Below are 18772 nucleotides of genomic sequence, written 5' to 3'. Positions count from 1 at the left end.
CTAGTACCTGATCCATAAGCAGGATCCTGTTCTAAATCGACCCAAGCAAGCAGGATCTACCGAGCGTGTACGAGAAGATTGTTCCCACTAGAGGTGGAAAGGGAATTGTGCCCTGTGGGTACAAATCTCCTTTCTCCTTTTCTACATTCTCTTAGTATCAACAGTAATTCTTTAAAGCATTTTTTCCTAAAAGTTGAAGAAATGCTGTCACTGTGTTTTAATTAAGTTGTCGTCTGCACAGTTAGCAGCAGCCTTTCCTGTTCAGCAGGCTCCTTTTAAGACCAAGGATAACCCGGAATTTGTCAAGATGTTTTTTCTTTCTCCTACATCTCTATTTTTCAGTGTTAATATACATTTAATATTTAGAGACATTCTTCTACTCCCCAGAGCACACTTGGTGGGACTGGGGGTAAATCGCTGCTTTGAAAGGGGTTAGGCAGTAGGTGATTTATTTATGCAGGGAGAGCACACTGATTACCAGACTTCCCTAACCTTTCCCTTCCTCATCCTCCCATATGTATTTTCTGGCATTCTCAAGCATCACCGGTTAAAAATAACTCCCCACCACCCCAATTTACAGAACCCGGGCAGCCGGTTCACTGAGCGCTTGGTGTGGCCAACAAAAGCATTTTCTTTTGCCCCACAGGCAAACATACTGTTATCGAAGCATGTGTACCACTCAAACTCCCTTTCTCCAGAGGAAACCTTATCAGCCAAAGTGCTGATTATTTTCCATACTGATAGGTTCTTGCAGGTCCTCTGGGAATAATCGCCGAGTTCTGACAGCCTCATGCCTAAATATGAGAGCGTTTAGTTTGTAGATGTTTTAAAATAAAAGTGAACGCAAAAGTCACGTATTCTCACTTACACAGGCGTAAGCCCCTCTCAACCCCGAAACATAAAGTCGGCTAGGGTCCTAAACAGCGGGTGTGTGTACACATCTTAATAAAAACAGAAAAAGATATTTTGCAAAAATCATACCCAAAAGCGACATGAACAGATCAACTAAGACCTTCATCCGATTTAAAACAAGCGCTGTTTGAGTAGGCCGATGACGAGAACAGACACCTTGGCCCTCGACAGCAGGAGCCGGAGGAGACCGGTGCGACGCAGCAGGGGAGCGGACACCTAGCTACGGGGCCGAGCCTTTCGCCTGGCTTGGCCGGACGAGCTGCAGCATCGCCGCCGCCAGACCCTGCAACCGCGCTCCCGGGGACCGTCCCCGAGCTCGGTTCTCTAGCTGCGCGTGAAAGCAGCCCGCCTTTTCCACGGAGCGCTAAGGATAACCACGTCGGGCTGAAGCGCACGCAGCACCTAGAGCTGTAAAAGTTCTCGAGATAGACGCTTGGACTGAAATAAGAGGCACAGGTCAAAAAGGGAAGGCGCGAGCCCAGCTCGGCGATCTGCGACCGCTTGGCTGCGCGTATGCCACAACCAGAGGGCGGTCGAGCAAGTACCGCAAGGTGAAAGCAGGACAGACAGCGTCCTCCAAAGCAAAACAAACCAGAACAAGCAAGCCAGAAGATAAACAGTTAGTGTTACGCATGGGAGCGGACGGAGTCATGTGAGTGCATTCCCCGCGCGGCTGCGACGACTCCCGGAGGCGGGAAGCCCGCGGCGCTGCCTTGCACTGCCCGGGCACGCAGCGCGGCGCAGCGCGGAGCCCCGCTGCCTGCTGTACCCACGGGGCTGCGCTCCCGTCATCGAGGCCGAAATCAAGGCAAAGCTGTGAGCGAGGCAGCATGGAAGCTACCTGGGGGAATACTTCAAATAGCACCAGAATGCATAGGATACGTATCTATTGCCGTCCTTCATACCCTATTGTCATCTGTAATTCCTTTAACTCTAGGGTCGGGGTATAAGCATGCTCAGACTGAGCCTCAATTACTCATACAGCTCCCATCTGAGATCGTCACGTGGACCAGCCCAGAAAATCAGTGATGACATGCTTTTGAACTACCAAGACTTCAGTTTATTAGCCTGGGAAATAAAATATCGAGTTAATTATCCTAACCTCAGAAGGACCGAGTTACTGATTCCCTCCTCTGCTAACGCATTACTCCCCTCCCAGGGGAGCTGCCCCGGCAGTGGCTTCCACAACGGCGATTTTCTGATCCCTTCGGCATCACGCACTCGCGCTGGTTGGGAACGCCGCTGACTCAGGCAGATGGCATTTGTCATTGCAGAGGGCTGGCCTGCGGCAGCTCCCGACTCCAGCGCTTGCAGCCACCTTGGGGCTCCCCAAGGGAGGCCGGGTAACATCACGAACCCCCGGGGAGACCACTCTGGATGGGAACTCCAGAAAAAACTGGGCCAAGGAGATGAAGAGGGGGAAAATGAAGAGAATTAATCTGGAAAAGGTAAGGTGTTGTGCAATTTAGATTCTTCAAAGGATCTGCTCTAATCACTCCTAGGTATTTTCCTCTACAGTTATTCACCCTATCTGCTACCTGTGTCCTCAGCTGCATGAAGAATGTGGGATAATTATGCTGCTTCCACATGACTGCAAAGAATTATTTTTATTTAGTGAGTAATGATGAAGCTAGCTTTGCTTTATTATACCCGGTGGTTCAACATATGTCTTTGAAAGAGAAAGCCATGAGGCAATTTCAGGACCTGCTGGCTATAACAAGAACTCACGGCCAAGCAGCTGATGAAGAACAGAACGGAGAAGAGAGAGGCTGCAACTAAATCAGCTAGAAGTGTTGCAAGCTGCAAAGTAGGCAGACAAGTACCATACCACAAGCGTATTCCCACAGCGACTGGGATGACTTGGATGGCAGTTGCCCCTGCAAAATTAAGAGCAGAATTTAAAGCTAACCTGGAAGAGATCCAGCTACAGGGAAGAATCCAAAAGGTCATGCTAAGGGGTAGGAAACAAAGGAAAATATAAAGGAACAGCTTGACTAATGCAAAGGAGGTGTACGGGGGCTGCCATGAAGCCCCAAAGTGCTTCAATGTCCGCTGGACTTGAAGAGGTTTTCCACCGTAGGCTTTTTTACCCTACACAGCCCACAGGAACCAAAGACAAGCAGGTCCTTGGAGAGCACAACTGCAGGAGGTCACTGGAGTTAAGGTTTATCATCTTTTGTTGATTTAAGAAAATTTGTCTTGAAAAATCCTAGAAGGATGAAGTACCTTTCCGGAAAGCAAGACGCATTTCTGGGCAGAGAGGTATAGTACGAGTTAGGCAATGCAGTTAATTCCAATGACTATACATAATTCTGGTAATTCATTATGGTTTTAAAGATTATTTGTTTTCAATCTTGATATAACACTAAGAGAGCCACACCACCTGCTGAGCATACATAAAACCTTCAACTTTCTTGACTAGAAATTAAGGATAAACAGTGGTCTGAATTGTGTCTTACTACAGAGCTAAAGCGAGGGATTCACCTACATTTGAGCTAGTGAGAAAGACAGAACAACGTCCTAAAAGTATAGAGATTATTCTTACAAAAAACACTGAAAAGAGTTCTCTACTCTGTTAACGCAGAAGCTCTTTTGCTGTGGTCCACATGCACTTCTAAATTTTAAAAGATTTGTAAATCATGGGTAGTTATTTTCTCAGTTGTGGAGATCCTGCAGGCATTTGGGCAGACTATTAATCTTTAAAGCTATTGGTTTGTCTCTGAAAACTATGAGAAAGGTCTCGGCAACAAATTCAAAAAAATCATAGTAAGATAAAAAACAGGGCAAACAAGATACTAATAGGTTTCTTAAGTAGAACCATGATGAAAATCAAAGCTAGGATATTTAAAAGTGGACGGGTATAATCTTCTGAAGCCTCTTCTGAAGGCTACTAGCCAAATCAGGGTCCTTCACTGTATAAAGTTACTACTTAAAGACATCGCGCCCCGGTGGAAGGACTCCGAAGGCGCCCGACGTCCGAGGAGAGGTTCCCTCTGACTCAGTGGGCTCTGGCTCAAACCCTTACTCAGCAGCTGGCTGCATGTGGTACGAAGACCGTGACACGGCTTATGGGAAAGCACGCTGCACGTCTGCTTTTTCGGTCAGCAGATTAGCGTCATCGTGCAGAAGCAGCCTCCTTCCGCAGTGATGGATGGCCTCGGGCGCAGCGCACCACCAGACTCCTCAGAAGAGACGAGCTGTAAAAGTTCATTAGACTCTGGTGTTGCTGCGAGAGCCTCCACACCTCTGCCCCGGGTCAGAGCAGGCCTGCTGAGGGAACACCGCGTGACACCTGGAGACACAGGCAGATGCAAAAGGGAAAATAAGTCCCATGCAAGAGAAATAACCACTTTTAAAAATAATCCTTAATTAAATAATCACTCAAAAAAGCCAATGAGTACACTATCGCCCCAGTCACAGCTGGGAAGGGGAAGCGTAAGCAGCGTCAGCCTGTGCTCTGCGACGGGTTTGCCAAGTCTCTGCTGTAGTTAACCAGCAGAGGAACCTGCAGTCGCAGCAGGCTACGAAACTACAAGCACGGGAACTTTCCCGGGCGGTGAAGCTGCTCTGTGGACTACGAGAACTTTCCTGAAAAAGTAAACAAACCGAGTCAGATGGAAGTAATCAGGACCCAAGTGACTGAAAGTGTAGGAGTGCAGTTTCCAATTATGCCAAATTGGTTTGGGACTTGAAAAATGATCCAAAAATCTAAAACGACAAGGGGGCAGGAGGCGGGGGGGAATTGACCACTGGCGTACGCAGGCGCAGAGATGCCAGCGGTGCCTCTGGCCCAAAGCCCTGAGCAGCAGCAAGATCCAGCAGCGTGCAGGCGGGGGCTCGTGCAACAACGCTGCAGCGCAGCACGCACAGCGCGGGGACAAACGCACAGGACACGCGGGCACCAGCAGCGCCGGCAACGCGGGGCTGGAGGGACGCTGGGCGGCATGTCCCAAAGTCCCATGTACCGTCCCGTGACACGTGATTCCCGAATACAGGCAAAACCGGGATGTGTACCTGAGGGCTAGGGGCTCAGCAGCTCCAGCTTCTCTAGCTTGCTGCAGATCAGGGTGGGAATTTTAGCTTCATGACTTCGGAAAGAAGACGCGTTGTACCTGAAGCAAGGGGAAAGGAGAAAAGAAGAAAAAAGAACAAGCTCTGTGCCCAGAGGAGCACGCAGTTCTTTACTTGCGAGCAGGTGACCAAGTTTGTCAGACCTCTGCCCAAGCCCCTCGGACATGCCAGGTGCCCTCCTTACCCACTCGATTACAGCGATTCTTCTATTATTTGGAGCACCTCGGCTGCTTCTTCCCTACAGGAAGGGCAGCTGATGCAACATAGATTTCCTCGTGCATCTTGGCAAACTCTTCCCTTAACAGGCGCTGCCGGAGGGGGTATGTTCCAACATGCTTCAGACCAGATAACTCTGTATCTTCTGGTTATTCTATGGTTTCTTGAAAAAGAGATTCGCAGCTGATCTAATCATAAAAATTGGAAAGGTTTATTTTAGCGTGTTTTCCAACATGAGAAAAAAGCATAGAACCTGTCAGAGATCAGGGAATGGATTCCCACCATATTCTGATTGCTCACCGCAATTTAACAACTTAGCATTTTCTACCTACCTTACATTTTCCTATTTATCCATGCCATTCTTCTGCAAGAGCCCAACACGTTGCAGAAATTTAAATAAACTATGTTTTGTGACAACAGAAACATATATTCAGAGCACAGCAATTTTCTGTACATACCATTTTTGGGAAGAGGAAGGGAAAAAAATCTTTATGGAGATGGTAATGCTAGCTCATCTGGTATTTGTCAGCAACTCCTTCTTCCCAGCACGTGTGATTCACAGACGAGTCTGCATGGCTGTTCGACTCGCTCTCTGTCGTACCAGATAGTCGCAGAACTTCAAATGCTTATACTGCTCGCTGCAAGTGCCACTGATGAAGGGACAGAAAACTACTGAAGGAGAAAGGAAGGGTTTTTGACCGAGTTAAACTTTCTGGTGTCAGCACTGCTCACCACACGTATGCCCTGCGTAGACGGCTGTAAAATACGCAACGGGCCGATAAACACAGACGTGAGGCTGGGGGTATTCGTTTACCATTAATTTCCCTGCAGTGCATTTGAGGAGCTGCCAGCGTGCAGACCCGCAAGCAGCGCTCTCCAGCTTGCCCGCCTCAAGCCGGCTGCTGCTTCTGTTACAGCAGAAGTGCGTAGTGGGAAGCTAGATAAGAAAGATTGTTAAACTGATAGCGTGTGTTGTTAGAGCGGTCCAGAAACTGTGGGAATGAAATCAAGTGCTGGCGACTGCAGGAAAGATGGGAAAGCCTTTGCATTTTCAAACCAACGCTTCCCTTCCTGAGCCCGTGCTGGGAACGCGCAAGTAAAGCAGTTCTGCAGAGTGCCCAAATTCAATAGACAGAGGCAAAGCGATAAAGTTAGACTGCCCTCTACTTGCTAGACCCCTACTTACATATTTTAGAGCAAAACACAGTGGAAAAGCTTCAGCAGTGAACTGTGGGTTGTGACAGCTTCTCAGGCTGATCCGTTCTGAGACTACGGGCATGGGGCTGGCCACCCCCTTCCTGTAACGGGGAAGCGGCATCTGAAAACACCAGGACAATTCAGCTCCGAAAATCTCAGTTTAGGGGAGTAGCTACGGCAGGAAAAAAAGGAAGTAAATTCGTTCTGCGTACTGTAAAAGGTGTATGACGGCAGTGGGAGCAAGGCAGGTCTCTAGGGAAAAGTACACAAGAAGATAGGAAAAAGCTGTACGGGGGAAAAGCCGGCAGATCCCGGAGCGCGTGGCGCAGCGCAGCGGCCTGCTGCCGGGGAGCGAAGCGGGTCAGAAGCGGCCCTGAGGTCTGCAAGCCGTGCGCTGCTCACTGCTGCGCGAAGGGGCAAGGGGCAGGCGCGGGGCAGCGCCCAGCCCGCCGAGACCGCTGCTGCTGCTCTCCCCGGCAGGCAGTGAAACCGGAAGGGTCCAAACGGCAACTCATTGCCGCGATTTGCCTTAAGTACAGGATACGTAGACTAATGTTAAAAAGGGGGGGGGGGGAAGGTATCAACACAACACAAGTTGGTTGGTTGGTTTGTTTGTTTTGAATCGGGTCTTCCCCTGCCCGCTGAGCTTCGGGGGGCTGCGGCACGCGGCGGCGCTGGCCGTCCACGGAGCCTCGACGGCGGGGCCAGGAAAGCGAGCCGTCGCTTCCACGGCGGGCGCTTCTGAAACACAGCCCTTCCTCTCTCTCCAAATCAGCAGCGGGGACCATCCGCACACAAAAAAAACAGAAGAGCAGGACAATGTATCCATTGCATCTAAATCCAATATAGTCCAATTTTTGGAAAACAATCAACAAGAATAAAAGCATCACGTTACAGAAAAGGCCCCTCCATAAGGACTCGACCCCTGCATGGTATCATCAGAAGATACTGACAAAAGATAGAGCTGACAGAACTAAATAGGAAAAGGATTTAAAAGCATACCTCCCTTTGTAACACTGGGAACATCCCTGGAGAAAGTCCCAAACCTCATTTATTTCATGGGAACTTTAGGAAAATTATTGCAAAACACTAGCAATTGTACATTGCTGAATATAAACAGAAGAAAATATATAACAAGCAGATCCTGGAGAGCATGTAAAGGAACAGAAACTTTTTGGCGTACTCAGTTAAAATGCCATAGCAGTCGCTGGAAGGATAATCAAATTTGAGCAAACTCAAGTTTGGCTATCCACATCCGTAACGGTTCTTTCAGTTTAGGATCTAAAGGAAGTTACTCACAGGGACGGGGAAAACCAGAGGTCAACTCTCAAAAACTGCCATTCTCAGGAGAGCTATGCTCGTCTGCATGAGATAGGGGCCAACCAAAATCTTTTAACCCTAAACATGGGCTATATTCCACCTTTCTAACCTACTGCAGAACAGGGCCTACGGGACATTCGCTTGATCACGTCAGAGTGTGCGTGTGTATGTACGCGCTAGTGGTCTCACAGTAAGTCACAAATTTATCAGCCCGTTTTTACCTTGTTTTTAATACAAAAATTATTCCTGAAAATCTACTTTTTTTTTTCCCCTATTACTGTATGACTCATATGCAACTTTAGCAGGAAAGGGGAAGAAAGAGAATGAAATTTCTGGACAGGCTAGATTGCTCAGTGATATTCTCAAGTATATATTTATGAGTCTTCCTGGTATTTTTGTTATGCAACTTTAGCTGGAACAGACTGGTTAAGTCATGAATTGCAACAAAACAAAGCAAAAAGATTTCATTCCCAAGAGCATTGGCAGCAACGCTCAGTAAACATGGGTGAGATCCCAGAGAAGCCAAACGATTAGACATAAAATTCTTAATGATTTTTAGCAACTAGTTCCCTTACATTTTGCTAAGCATCCACAACATACCTTCCAGCTACTCCAAATAACGAAAAATATGTTGAACTCCATTCACTGCAGGTCATTTTAAATCTTACCAATTATACACTCAAGCTGAGTTTGCAGCAAAATCTCTGATGTCACTCTTATACAGAAAAAAATGTACTGTATCTGATCAGTGTCATTAAGGTAAATCTCTAAAACAATGTCTGCATTAATTAGCTATAATCTTAGCCCTGCTTTCATCCAGGACTTCTTACCAGCGTGGGATACAGAGCTATCCCACCGAACGGGAGCTAGATGCAACAGACAGATTCTCTCTTGCCATTAATATTTTCATATTTCAGAATTTCTCCCCACCCTTTCTAGGAGCCATGAGTAGCAGAAACCTAGAAAGATCTGTATCAAGATCCTTTCATTCTATATAAGGGATTCAAGTCACGCCTGTCAGGCCTGCTCCAAAAAGCAGTCACTATGATCACAGATCAGTGGAAAGCCATGTGAAGTTTTCTGTTAAAGATATTTATGTTTATAAAATTGCATTTCAACTCCCTGGAAATAGTTACAAAAAAAAAAAAAGAGCATTACAGCTTTGGAGAAAACTAAACTAAATGAAGACTTGCTATAGTTGTTTAATAGGTAGAAAAGTATTCATCAGAAACACTTTAAAAGAAAAACAACCCCAGCTTTTTGATCACTCTTCATTTCCATTCAATGCGCCTTCCTGTGCCCCAAAAAGGTTATCTGTATCTTGTGGCATTTTGGTTTTGCACTTTTTTCCCCCTTTTTTTAATCAAGGATTTGTAATCTTAATTCACTCAGTGAAAGCAGTTTATATTCAGAGACTATTTTCAAGGGCTAGAGATTAAAATGGGGCACGTGGCCATTTTCCTGCTGTTTTACGCCTGGCAGCGCTGCATAACCTCAAAGTCTGAAATACAGCATCTTTTTGATGTTACATGCATGGAATATTTCATCAGATGAGGCTGTTTTGCTCTTCAAATATGTATGTTCACAGTAAATATAACCTACCTATCCCTGCAGGTAAAACGTGGTGGTGGTGGTGGTGGTCAGGAGCTCCCATGCCCTATCTGCACCCGCCTGAAATGCCGCCAGGCCGTATGCTCTCCTCCTGACGAATGCTATACGAATTCACCGGCGAAGCCAACACCTCCCTCACTGGCAACCTCCAGCGCACTCAGCAGGGAAGACCACAGGGTTACTGCAATAACCTATAGTCATTTTAAAGCAGCTGAACATTATGGAGACAGGTGAGACAGTTGCCTGCTAAAGCTGAGCAGACTTTTCTGCTTAAAGGAGGAATATAACACTTGGTTTAAAGCAACATATTAAGACATTCGGGATTCAAATCTTATAGATCTTCAGCAAGATCTTTCAGTCTTGCTGAAAATTAGAGACGTTTTCTCTAAAAAAGTTATTAAATATTAAAACAGACATTTAAAAATACTCTTTGAATTTTGGACAACCTTATTCCACCTTCTCTCCAGCCCTCTATCCAAACTGCCACAGCACTTGGACACCACAGACACATGCATTGGAGAGCACGTACACAGGCCTACGCACATCAATTCTGTCCCAGAAAGCTGGTTTGAATTATCCAAATGCAAAAGCATTTCCTGGTAACATTTAGTATTTTACCAAAAAAGGCCTGCCAATACAGTTCTCCTCAATTTTTTACTTGTCATCTCTGACATTATCTCCATAACTCATCAGCAAGATTTAGCAGACGTTCCCTGCTGAAGACAATTTGGCAGAAAATGAAGACAGCTGTCTTAGGTGTGCTAAAGTAAAAGTAACAGTGATACGCGTTAGAACGACAAAATAAGGACATGAATAGCTAAGAAAAATGCTATATAGGTTAAAACACCAAGCTATTGTCAAATATACTATGTTACAGGCATATATGTGCACAAGACAAAGGAAGAATCACTTCTATTGTGCAGTTCTGGTGAATACAGCTCACGTCATTAGCAGTCTTACTTTCGTAAATATTCCTGGTTTACCCAAAGGAGACGTTTTAATTGAGCTACGGCTCCCTGGGATCTCTCTTGCTTGTAGAAACTGAACGCTGCAATTGCTATTCTTGCTTCCTCTAAGAACATATCTCTTCCCCTCATTGGAAGTGGTAGGAATCGTGGGGGATGTTGAAGATCTTTTGTTTTGCGTTTTTCTTGTTTTATTTTCTCCTGAAACCAAGTTACAAACTGTATCTCTGCCTTTTTTAGCAAATTATTTTTAGAGGCTGTGGAAGGCTGGGGGAGCAAGGAGCTGAAAGCGTCAGAGATGTCCTACGAGCAGCTATTTGATCGAGGGCAAGCTCCCTCCCAAGAGGCCAAAGGCTGCTGAGGGTGGCCTGCAGTAGTCATGGCTGAGGGACTGAGGTAGCCCCCATCTGCCACCTGCTCTTTCAAATTCAGAGGATATTTGCAAATCAACTTCCAAGGTGTTACTGTAAAAAGGCAGCTTTGGAAAGGGATAAGCAACCAAGGAAGTGCTACTTTACAAAGATCATGCAAACTATAATTGCATTCTTTATAACTCTCAATTCCACCAAGTTTTTCTTCCCTTACCTTACTTCCTAAAACTGTAATCAAAGTCAACAGAATTACAGAAGGTAGACGATACCTTCACAAGAATCCTCATTAGTCTTCCTCTAAAGTGTAGTTTTGGTTTCTCTTTTCCTCTTTTCTAAACATTAGACTTGTGAAAAAAAGTAGCTGAGTTAGCTGGGAAGGGATCACATGAAGTTCAGACAGGCATAGCCAACCAGCACTTAAAAAATGAGTAAGGAGGGAAAAGGCTCTAAGCTTCTTTCCCGCCTATATTGTGCTTGTTTCCTGATTCCGTGTCCCCCAGAAATCTCTCTGTTCCTCAGACAGGAAAAGTGAAGGCACACAGTTGCTTAAAGGATATTTCCTTTTAAGAAGGGCTTGCTCTAGGACAAGACACATCTGAAGACTGAACTGAGAGCTGTACTCTGTAAAACTTTCATTGCTTTGCCCTATGTGATTCCTAGGGCTAGGTCCTGTCAATATTTAACTTAACAGCAGGTTAAGCTCACAGCTTTCAGCAAGACAGACATTGGTGAGCAAAAGTTTCTTGGAGGGTTTCAGCTGACAGTAGAAACTGGCAGGAATCTCATTAGTATCAATTCCTTCATGCAGCCTAGTGTCACCTATCACAGAGTCATAGAAGCATTGGGGACCTCTGGAGACTACCTGATCCAACCCCCCTGCTCAAGCAGGTCACCTACAGCAGGTTGCCCAGGACTGCGTCCAGTTAGGAGTATCTCCAAGGATGGAGATGCCACAACCCCTCTGGGCGACCTCTTCCAGTGTTCACCCACCCTCATGTTTTATTTCACATTCTGACGAAATAACTTGGCTCTTTTCAGCCCTTCATTTGTCTTTGCCTGGGAGAACTTCTTCCTTAAGCAAAGCGGCACATGTCACGGCTCACTTGGCACGCTCCAACTACAGGTTCCCTTCCACCCCTTTTGCAAAACCTGCTAAAACATCAGAATTAACATCATTACTCCACATACGCTTTGATGAAAAGAAAATGAAAAAAAGGCGGGGGCTGAGGTGCTAAATGGACAAGAATAAGCTTAAAAATAATGTTCCTAAAATTAAATGTTTCTAAAATTGAATAGAGGACTTTAGACTTTTGATTTTTTGTTGTATAACATGGTCAAGTTTATTGTAAACTCTGGGTTTTACAGTGCACAGCTAGTATAGCAGCCCTGAGCAGGCTTCTTCCTGCTGGCTCTTTACATTATCTTTGGCTGGCTCCGCCTGGACTAGCAAAATGCTTCCAAAGCAACAAAGATTAGACTTCGATACTGAAGTGCTTTCTACTAGGGTTTCTTCTTGGGTTTCAGTTTTCCCATCTTCACTGGCACCTCAGAAATTTAGGTGAAAACTGCTCAGTCCTTTCCTCCTGAACAAGAACTCCTACTAATTACTTCCCCAGCATACAGAAAAGGCATAGCATCATCTTTTCCCCTAGTCTGCTGAGGGCAGATGTATCCACTTTTATACATAAGACTTCTGGGGGAAGAGAGTAGTAATTTTCCAGAGCATTTGCTTTTCGTCTTTTCTTGCCTGCAACAGAACTTTTAAAATAGGACAGTACAAAGACTCCCTCCATCTGGTTACAACTGGCTAGCATGCCCAGATACAACCTGTTACGTATTAAAGCAGCAAGATAATTTTCAAATTATTGGTATGCATTGGCACATCAAGTACAGGAACTGTTCTATACATATAGCACATGCATCATTCCCGTTTAACTTTCATTACCTTATATTTCTGTGTATATACAATTTCTACCAAGATTTTCAGAAATACTCTTCCTGTTAAGGAAAATTCTATTCTTTGACCTACTGTTTTCCAGATCTTCGGGTCTGCCCTTTCCCTGCTACCTCCCCTAGATTCTTCTGGTGTTGGTAACCGCAGCAATTCAGGCCTTCAATTTTTTAGCCGTAGTTCTCTTGTATCCATTACTCTGATCCAGTCTAATGGTTTCCTTAATATAGCTTTTTCTGAAAACCAAGGTCCCCAAAACAGTTACATATTTATCCTTTCTGAAATTAGCCACTATAATAGTTTAAAATTGCTTACTCTATTTTATCCAAGAGTCTCCTGAAGGGATTTTAGCAGCTGTGGGTGCTCTAAGAAAATCAATTAAAACGTGTCATATTATCCTAAATGAATTTAAAATAAAAAATTCTGAGTCTTGGAAAGAAAATAAATAACTTTGACTACAACCAAAAAAATCAGGAAGAAGCTGGAGCCTTCTCATGGCTGATTACAGAGATAAAAATAAAGACCAGCTATTCAGCAGGGAAGGTTTGACATTTAGCCAGCACTGCAACTGTAGGAATCCAGAGAACTTGTTAATAAAAAGGAGGCATCTAGTAAGCCGAGATGCCTATAGGTTGGATTGCTGTGAGCAGCCGTTTGTGGGCTTGTAATCACAACCTTAAAATTAAGTGCTCAAGATCTTAGAGTCCAATTGCAAGCATATAATATTACTTTGAGATCTTACCCCTCAACCCACAGACTCCATGAAAAATTAACACTGAATGCAAGCGGTAGTACACTTGGATAGTAATAAAAAACATCAAAACCTTACCGCTTTATGCAAGATGCTGCCACAGTTGGTGCTCTTAACAAGGGAAGAGGGTAAATGGTAGATCATATGCAAATAAAATAGACAAAATGAGATGGTAAATTTTACTGCAGTGGAGAACTAAGACTAGTCATATCACATTCCTGCATTCATCTCAAAACTGTCACATTTATCTTGATTACTTGACAAGATTTGAAATGATAGTTTCAAAGAAATCAGCTGATTAAAATTCCCACTACATTAGCTATCGTTTTTTTTTACCTCTGAATTGGTGAGCTCTGCATGTAAGGGTGGCTATTATCTAATCCCAAGTTACAAATTCACTATCAACAGTATTAACATACAGAAGCAATATTTGCATAGCAGGATCTGTATAACACAAGTGGCCAAGAAGCCAATCAGAACATTCAGTACCTGCATAGCACAAGAACACAACTATTAACATAGAAATTTGTCAATATATCAAACACACAATGCAGGAATGGAGCCATTTGCAAAAACATTCCCAGTACTGCGAGCTAGGAAGCAAAATGAAAGGACGTACCGCCAAACTGACTTCCCTGATAATGCAACACCTTGAACTACCCTAATCCGTTAGCATTCTTAAAAATGGAATCACACAAAGACCTAGATATAAGTTAAAGTCCACAAAAATTCATTAATTTACAACTGTAAGTTATCTAAGCTTAGACTGATAAAAATGAAATGCCATTTCAAACAAAGTTTAGGGCCTAATTTGTGAAATTAACTTTATTTTGAAACATGATGTCCAATTACAAATAAATAATTCATACAATATAACTGAATTATGATATACAACGAACGTTCAGGCAGTTCATAACAACAACCAAGATCACACTGAAAATGAGTTTATGTTAAATAACCAATTACAACAATGTACAACTGGTCATTCTATTAACTTTTCAGCCTGGTCCAAGGTGTATATTATTTGAAGATGATTGTTCCTCTTACCAGTAAATATACAGATGTACACAATTTTATAATAAGTCCAAAGGAGTTAATACATCACGTTAATAAAAATGCTGCACAATAGCCTAAATGTAATTTTCGTAAAGGAAAAAACTTGTGAATTTTAGCAGGATAAAAGTTATTGCAAAGGAGACTTATGTCCTATAGCAATTTCCGCATAAATTTACAAGCTTTATAGGATGCTTTTACGTGTAGTTTCAATTCTATACATTTTTCTGCACCCTATCTATAAAATTAGTAACATGTAGGTATGCATCATGTTCTTAGTCTCAATTGCACATCGTTTTTCACTTTCATTTCAGCAAAATATTTTACGGCTGAGAAGATACAGCTTCCCATTGAGGTACAGTCTTTTGTATGTAAACTGCAGCAGTAGCAGCATCAGTAAACCTGCAAGGTCTTTCTGGCTTGTAATTTTCAATTTCCTAACGTATTTCAGTGAATACTATTCTTTGGAGAAAAAAAAACAAACACCCTTATAACATCTAGATTGAAGTCAGTCTAACATCCTGGAATGCTTTTAAAATAATCATAAGAATTAAAAGGAGATTCACTGCAACCTTGGAATTTCTGGGTCAGTCAGTTGTTTTTTATAATGGAATATATTTTAATGCTATGTAAATTTTCACAACAGAATAAGTAGCTACAATTCCCAACGATTCAGAATCCTGGGAAGTCATATTTACAAATGTTTTGTCAAAAAGCACCCCTGCCCTCTAGGGCCCTTCAGGTACAGTACATACCCCTTATTCTCATTTTGAAAACTCGGAAAGACTGTTTAAAAGTTACAACTCTTTTCATTACAAAAGTCGCCACATGATGGAGACTGCTACTTCTAACCATGCACTTTTCATAATTTCCTATACAGCTGTCCACAGCATTTAGGACACATGGAGTACATACCATCAGGCTTTTTTGTTCTTCTTGTTACACTGGAGATGGGAAGACAAACAACAAAGATAACAGGTAAATTCTTGGTTGTCATGTAGTGCATCCATCCAGGTACCACTAGGATTTCAATAAACTCCCCTGAAGCAGTCTTTCTCCTCAACAACACAAGAGCACAACGTAAGCACACTGTGGCCAAAATATCAAGAAGGCATAGCAGTCCACCGGACTAGGACTGCCAGAGCAAGGAAGCTGTTTATCCGAAGAGCAACTGTGTTATGTTCCCACTGCAGCCCTGGTCAATTACTGTAATCTTTTCTCTTCTGAGAGGCATGGACACTCAACTGGACAAGTGGCCTCAACAGGACGTGAGAGTACTCAGAATCTAGCAGGATTAAATTACATATTTTGTTATACTTCGGGAGAAATAGATACTTAATAAAAATACTTTAAGCCCATATGTGTATTGTAAGCAACTTTTTATCTTCAATGTTTAGACTACAATCATTAAACTTGCTTTATTTTCACATACAGTAGAAGAAATAAATGCCCAAATGAATCTGATGTCTGAAGGAGGAACTGTATCTAATCATTTTAAATACATTAAAAAAACTGAACTGAAAAATCAAATGCAATTAGACTGCAACCCAATCTTGAAATTGGGTTAGAAGGAAAATGAAAAATATTTTGAAACCATTTTAAAGTACCTATTCTTTTATGCAATTTATCCAAAAGCGCCTCTAAATTATTAGCAGAATAAAATACTAATTTCAGACTCCTTCTGAATTAATCAAAAAGTAGTTTTCGTTTAAATCTGCTGTACAATGCACCAAGCGATATACATAGTACTTCAGCAATTTATTAATTTTCACCAAAATCACAAAAAAATGTAATGGACTTCCTGTGCTGAGTGCAAACAATTTATGAAAACTGATGGAGTGCAGATATATATTTATGCCTAGCATACCGTGTGACATTTCCCCCCAGACTTGGCAGTTTCCACGTACTGATTCTTCAGTCACTTTCCAACATTAGTTTTATCTCTACTTGTCAGAAGTTTATATTAATGATCTAAATATTTGAAGACATTAATCTCATAAATGTGGCTCTGATTTCTTTTCATTGTTTATATTCCATTTGACAAACTAAACAAAAATTCACCAAATGCTAATAGTTTTTCCACACATAGCAGCAGAGGAAATCCATGAACAGTAGGTGTAATGATAATTTAATGTAAAAGACGGCAAAAATCTTTTCATTTTACCAAAACTGAAGTAAGTACAGGGAACTTACTTAATAACTTGCATCTCCAACAGAATTGCTTTCTATAATCAATCGATAACAATAAATTTAGTGAATTTGTAATCCTTATCAAACCATCTCCCAAAATTCCCATGTCAAAGCTTCACAGACACTAACAGCAGCAACTCCTTCCGGGAAACAAAGCTTCTGCTGTGCAGAATTGCTGTATGCTACCACGGCATAGCATTAAGACCTTGATTCTTAGTGCTACAGGAAAACATAATGCCTGGGACAAAACATCTCCAAATCAAAGACCTTTGAGTATTTGCTCCCTCACAAAGTTTACTGATGTATGCCTTTTCACATTCTCATGTAACCCTGATTAAAGTATTCTTTCTACATATATTTTGAAAATAAAATTCACACCTGAAACAAATTTGAAGGCTCTCACTTAAGACCTGAAGAGCCGCCACAGCTCCTGAAATAATATTCACATATCTGTGATAAAACAGAAATTGAGACTCCTTCCTAAAGTAAGAAATTCAGGTGTAACAAACAAGCCAAGTAACATAAATAGTACTGGTTGACAAAATGTTCAAATATGTTTTCAAAGCAAAAAATGCTGAAAAAAGAACACAAAGGTAAGGGAGATTTTTAATGGCACAAACGGCAGCTAGGCACTGTGGAAGCTGAGAACTTAACTGTCATTATGACTTTAAAAATCCCCCACAAAGCATTTGGGTTGCAGCTAGAACAGGATTCTTATCAGTTTTACAAACAACAAGAGAACAAACTGGTATATTGTCTAAATCTGATGAAAAAAGAGAAAATTTGTTACCGGCCCTCTGCTAAAAAGAAACTGCCAAACTTAGTGTTAAGCAAAATTAACTCCAAGAGATCTTATTAGCTCTAAAGAATTCAACTATTGTATGAAATGGTCCTTAAGATATTTCAAAAAGGAGTTTCTGTATTTTAGAGCTTATTCTGAGGTGTAACTTTTGCTGTGTTAATAGCATCTTTTGTATTAAATAAGCGTTAACTAACATCTGCAAGAGTACCCGCCTTTATGCGAAGCTGTGCCTTGAGCATCTTTTCATTTCAGATAAAAACAAAAATAACCATTAGGCACATATTAAAGGTGTATTACACAAGCTGGAATGTCAAATAGTTTCCTCCCTCAATTTTAAACAGACCAATGGCACAGCAGCAAATCACCTGGTCCTCTGTTCAGCAACAATCAAATTTATATTCATTTTCAATTTACATAATTTCACAACATCCATACCTTCTTACATTTAAATAATTAGGTAAAAAAAGGCCTCTAGTATAACGATTTTTTATATAGCCAAGTTCTCTTTATATACATCCAAACTTTAAAGATACAAACAAAACATTATACAGGATTTATAAACATTTAAAAACTTGAGGCTTCAGAATCACAGTTTCCCAAAAAGACTCGGGAAAATCCATAGACTGACAAGGTAGCAGAGAAAACTGGAAAAAAAGGAGACAGACACAAGTTTGCTGCCGTAACATTTTACTAAACTTGTCAGTCAGAACGGTGGTGTTATCAGAAGTAACAGTTTAAGCTGCAAACGAGGAATGGTGGTTTTGTGTGTTGATCTCAAGCGCTGAGACAGGTGATTCAAGTATTTCCTATTTGATCCAAGCTCACTGTAGCAAAGTGGTGCAGAAAAATGAATTATTTTATATTTTTTCCATACATTCGATCAATGTCTGCTTGATAGTATGCTGTAAGCTCTTTGCGTTTCAGTTTGAACGCATCTGTCACTAGCCCAGTCTCAGGGGTCCAAGGATCGGGGCTCAAGCGAATTTTAACTGGTATTTCAAATTTCTCCAGATTAGCTGTAAAAAGAAATATTTTACTAAAATATTTAAAATGTAACCACTTATTCATAAATAATCCTAAACAGGAGGAATCATATTCTCACACAGAAAAGTATGTGATGTGAACAAAGACGTGCTCCTCAAATCCCCCCCAGTTAGCTCCAAAAACCTCAGGGTGGTCACAAGCAGAGCCACAGGAGCTATCACTAATTATTCTCCAGTTCCCACAGAAATACTGAAATAAACCCCAGATGTTTGGGCATCTGTGCTGCTCCCTAACTTTAGAAATGCCTCAGCACATGGAGATGACTTCCACAAAATATAAGTTGTCATGTCAGTGTTAAAATACTCATCTTCTGGAGGT

General features: G+C 42.3%; 1 protein-coding gene and 1 long non-coding RNA gene across 8 annotated transcripts in view; both read right to left on the bottom strand.

Moving 5' to 3' along the window:
- Window positions 1–1953: 1953 nt before the first annotated feature.
- Window positions 1954–6130, bottom strand: LOC104144616 (uncharacterized). The gene is made up of 5 exons (XR_694161.2): window positions 6014–6130; window positions 5658–5849; window positions 5168–5387; window positions 4927–5024; window positions 1954–4204 (listed from the first exon to the last, which is right to left on the bottom strand). It is a non-coding gene; the product is annotated as an uncharacterized lncRNA (long non-coding RNA).
- Window positions 6131–14163: 8033 nt separating this feature from the next.
- Window positions 14164–18772, bottom strand: part of ACSL3 (acyl-CoA synthetase long chain family member 3) — a 68680-nt gene continuing 64071 nt past the window's right edge. For all 7 annotated transcript variants that reach the window (XR_011142936.1, XR_011142937.1, XM_068955114.1 and 4 more), the window contains one exon: window positions 14164–18426. Coding sequence is in view for 5 of the 7 variants with exons in the window: in XM_068955114.1 (XP_068811215.1) it covers window positions 18263–18426 (164 nt within the window). In the remaining 2 variants the exon portion in view is untranslated. The remainder of the gene's footprint in view (window positions 18427–18772) is intronic.

The sequence above is a fragment of the Struthio camelus genome, chromosome 9 (genome assembly GCF_040807025.1).
Source record: "Struthio camelus isolate bStrCam1 chromosome 9, bStrCam1.hap1, whole genome shotgun sequence".
Lineage (NCBI taxonomy): Eukaryota > Metazoa > Chordata > Aves > Struthioniformes > Struthionidae > Struthio > Struthio camelus.
The sequence above is the reverse complement of the archived record's forward strand: the minus strand, read 5'-3'. Positions and strand labels throughout refer to the sequence as shown.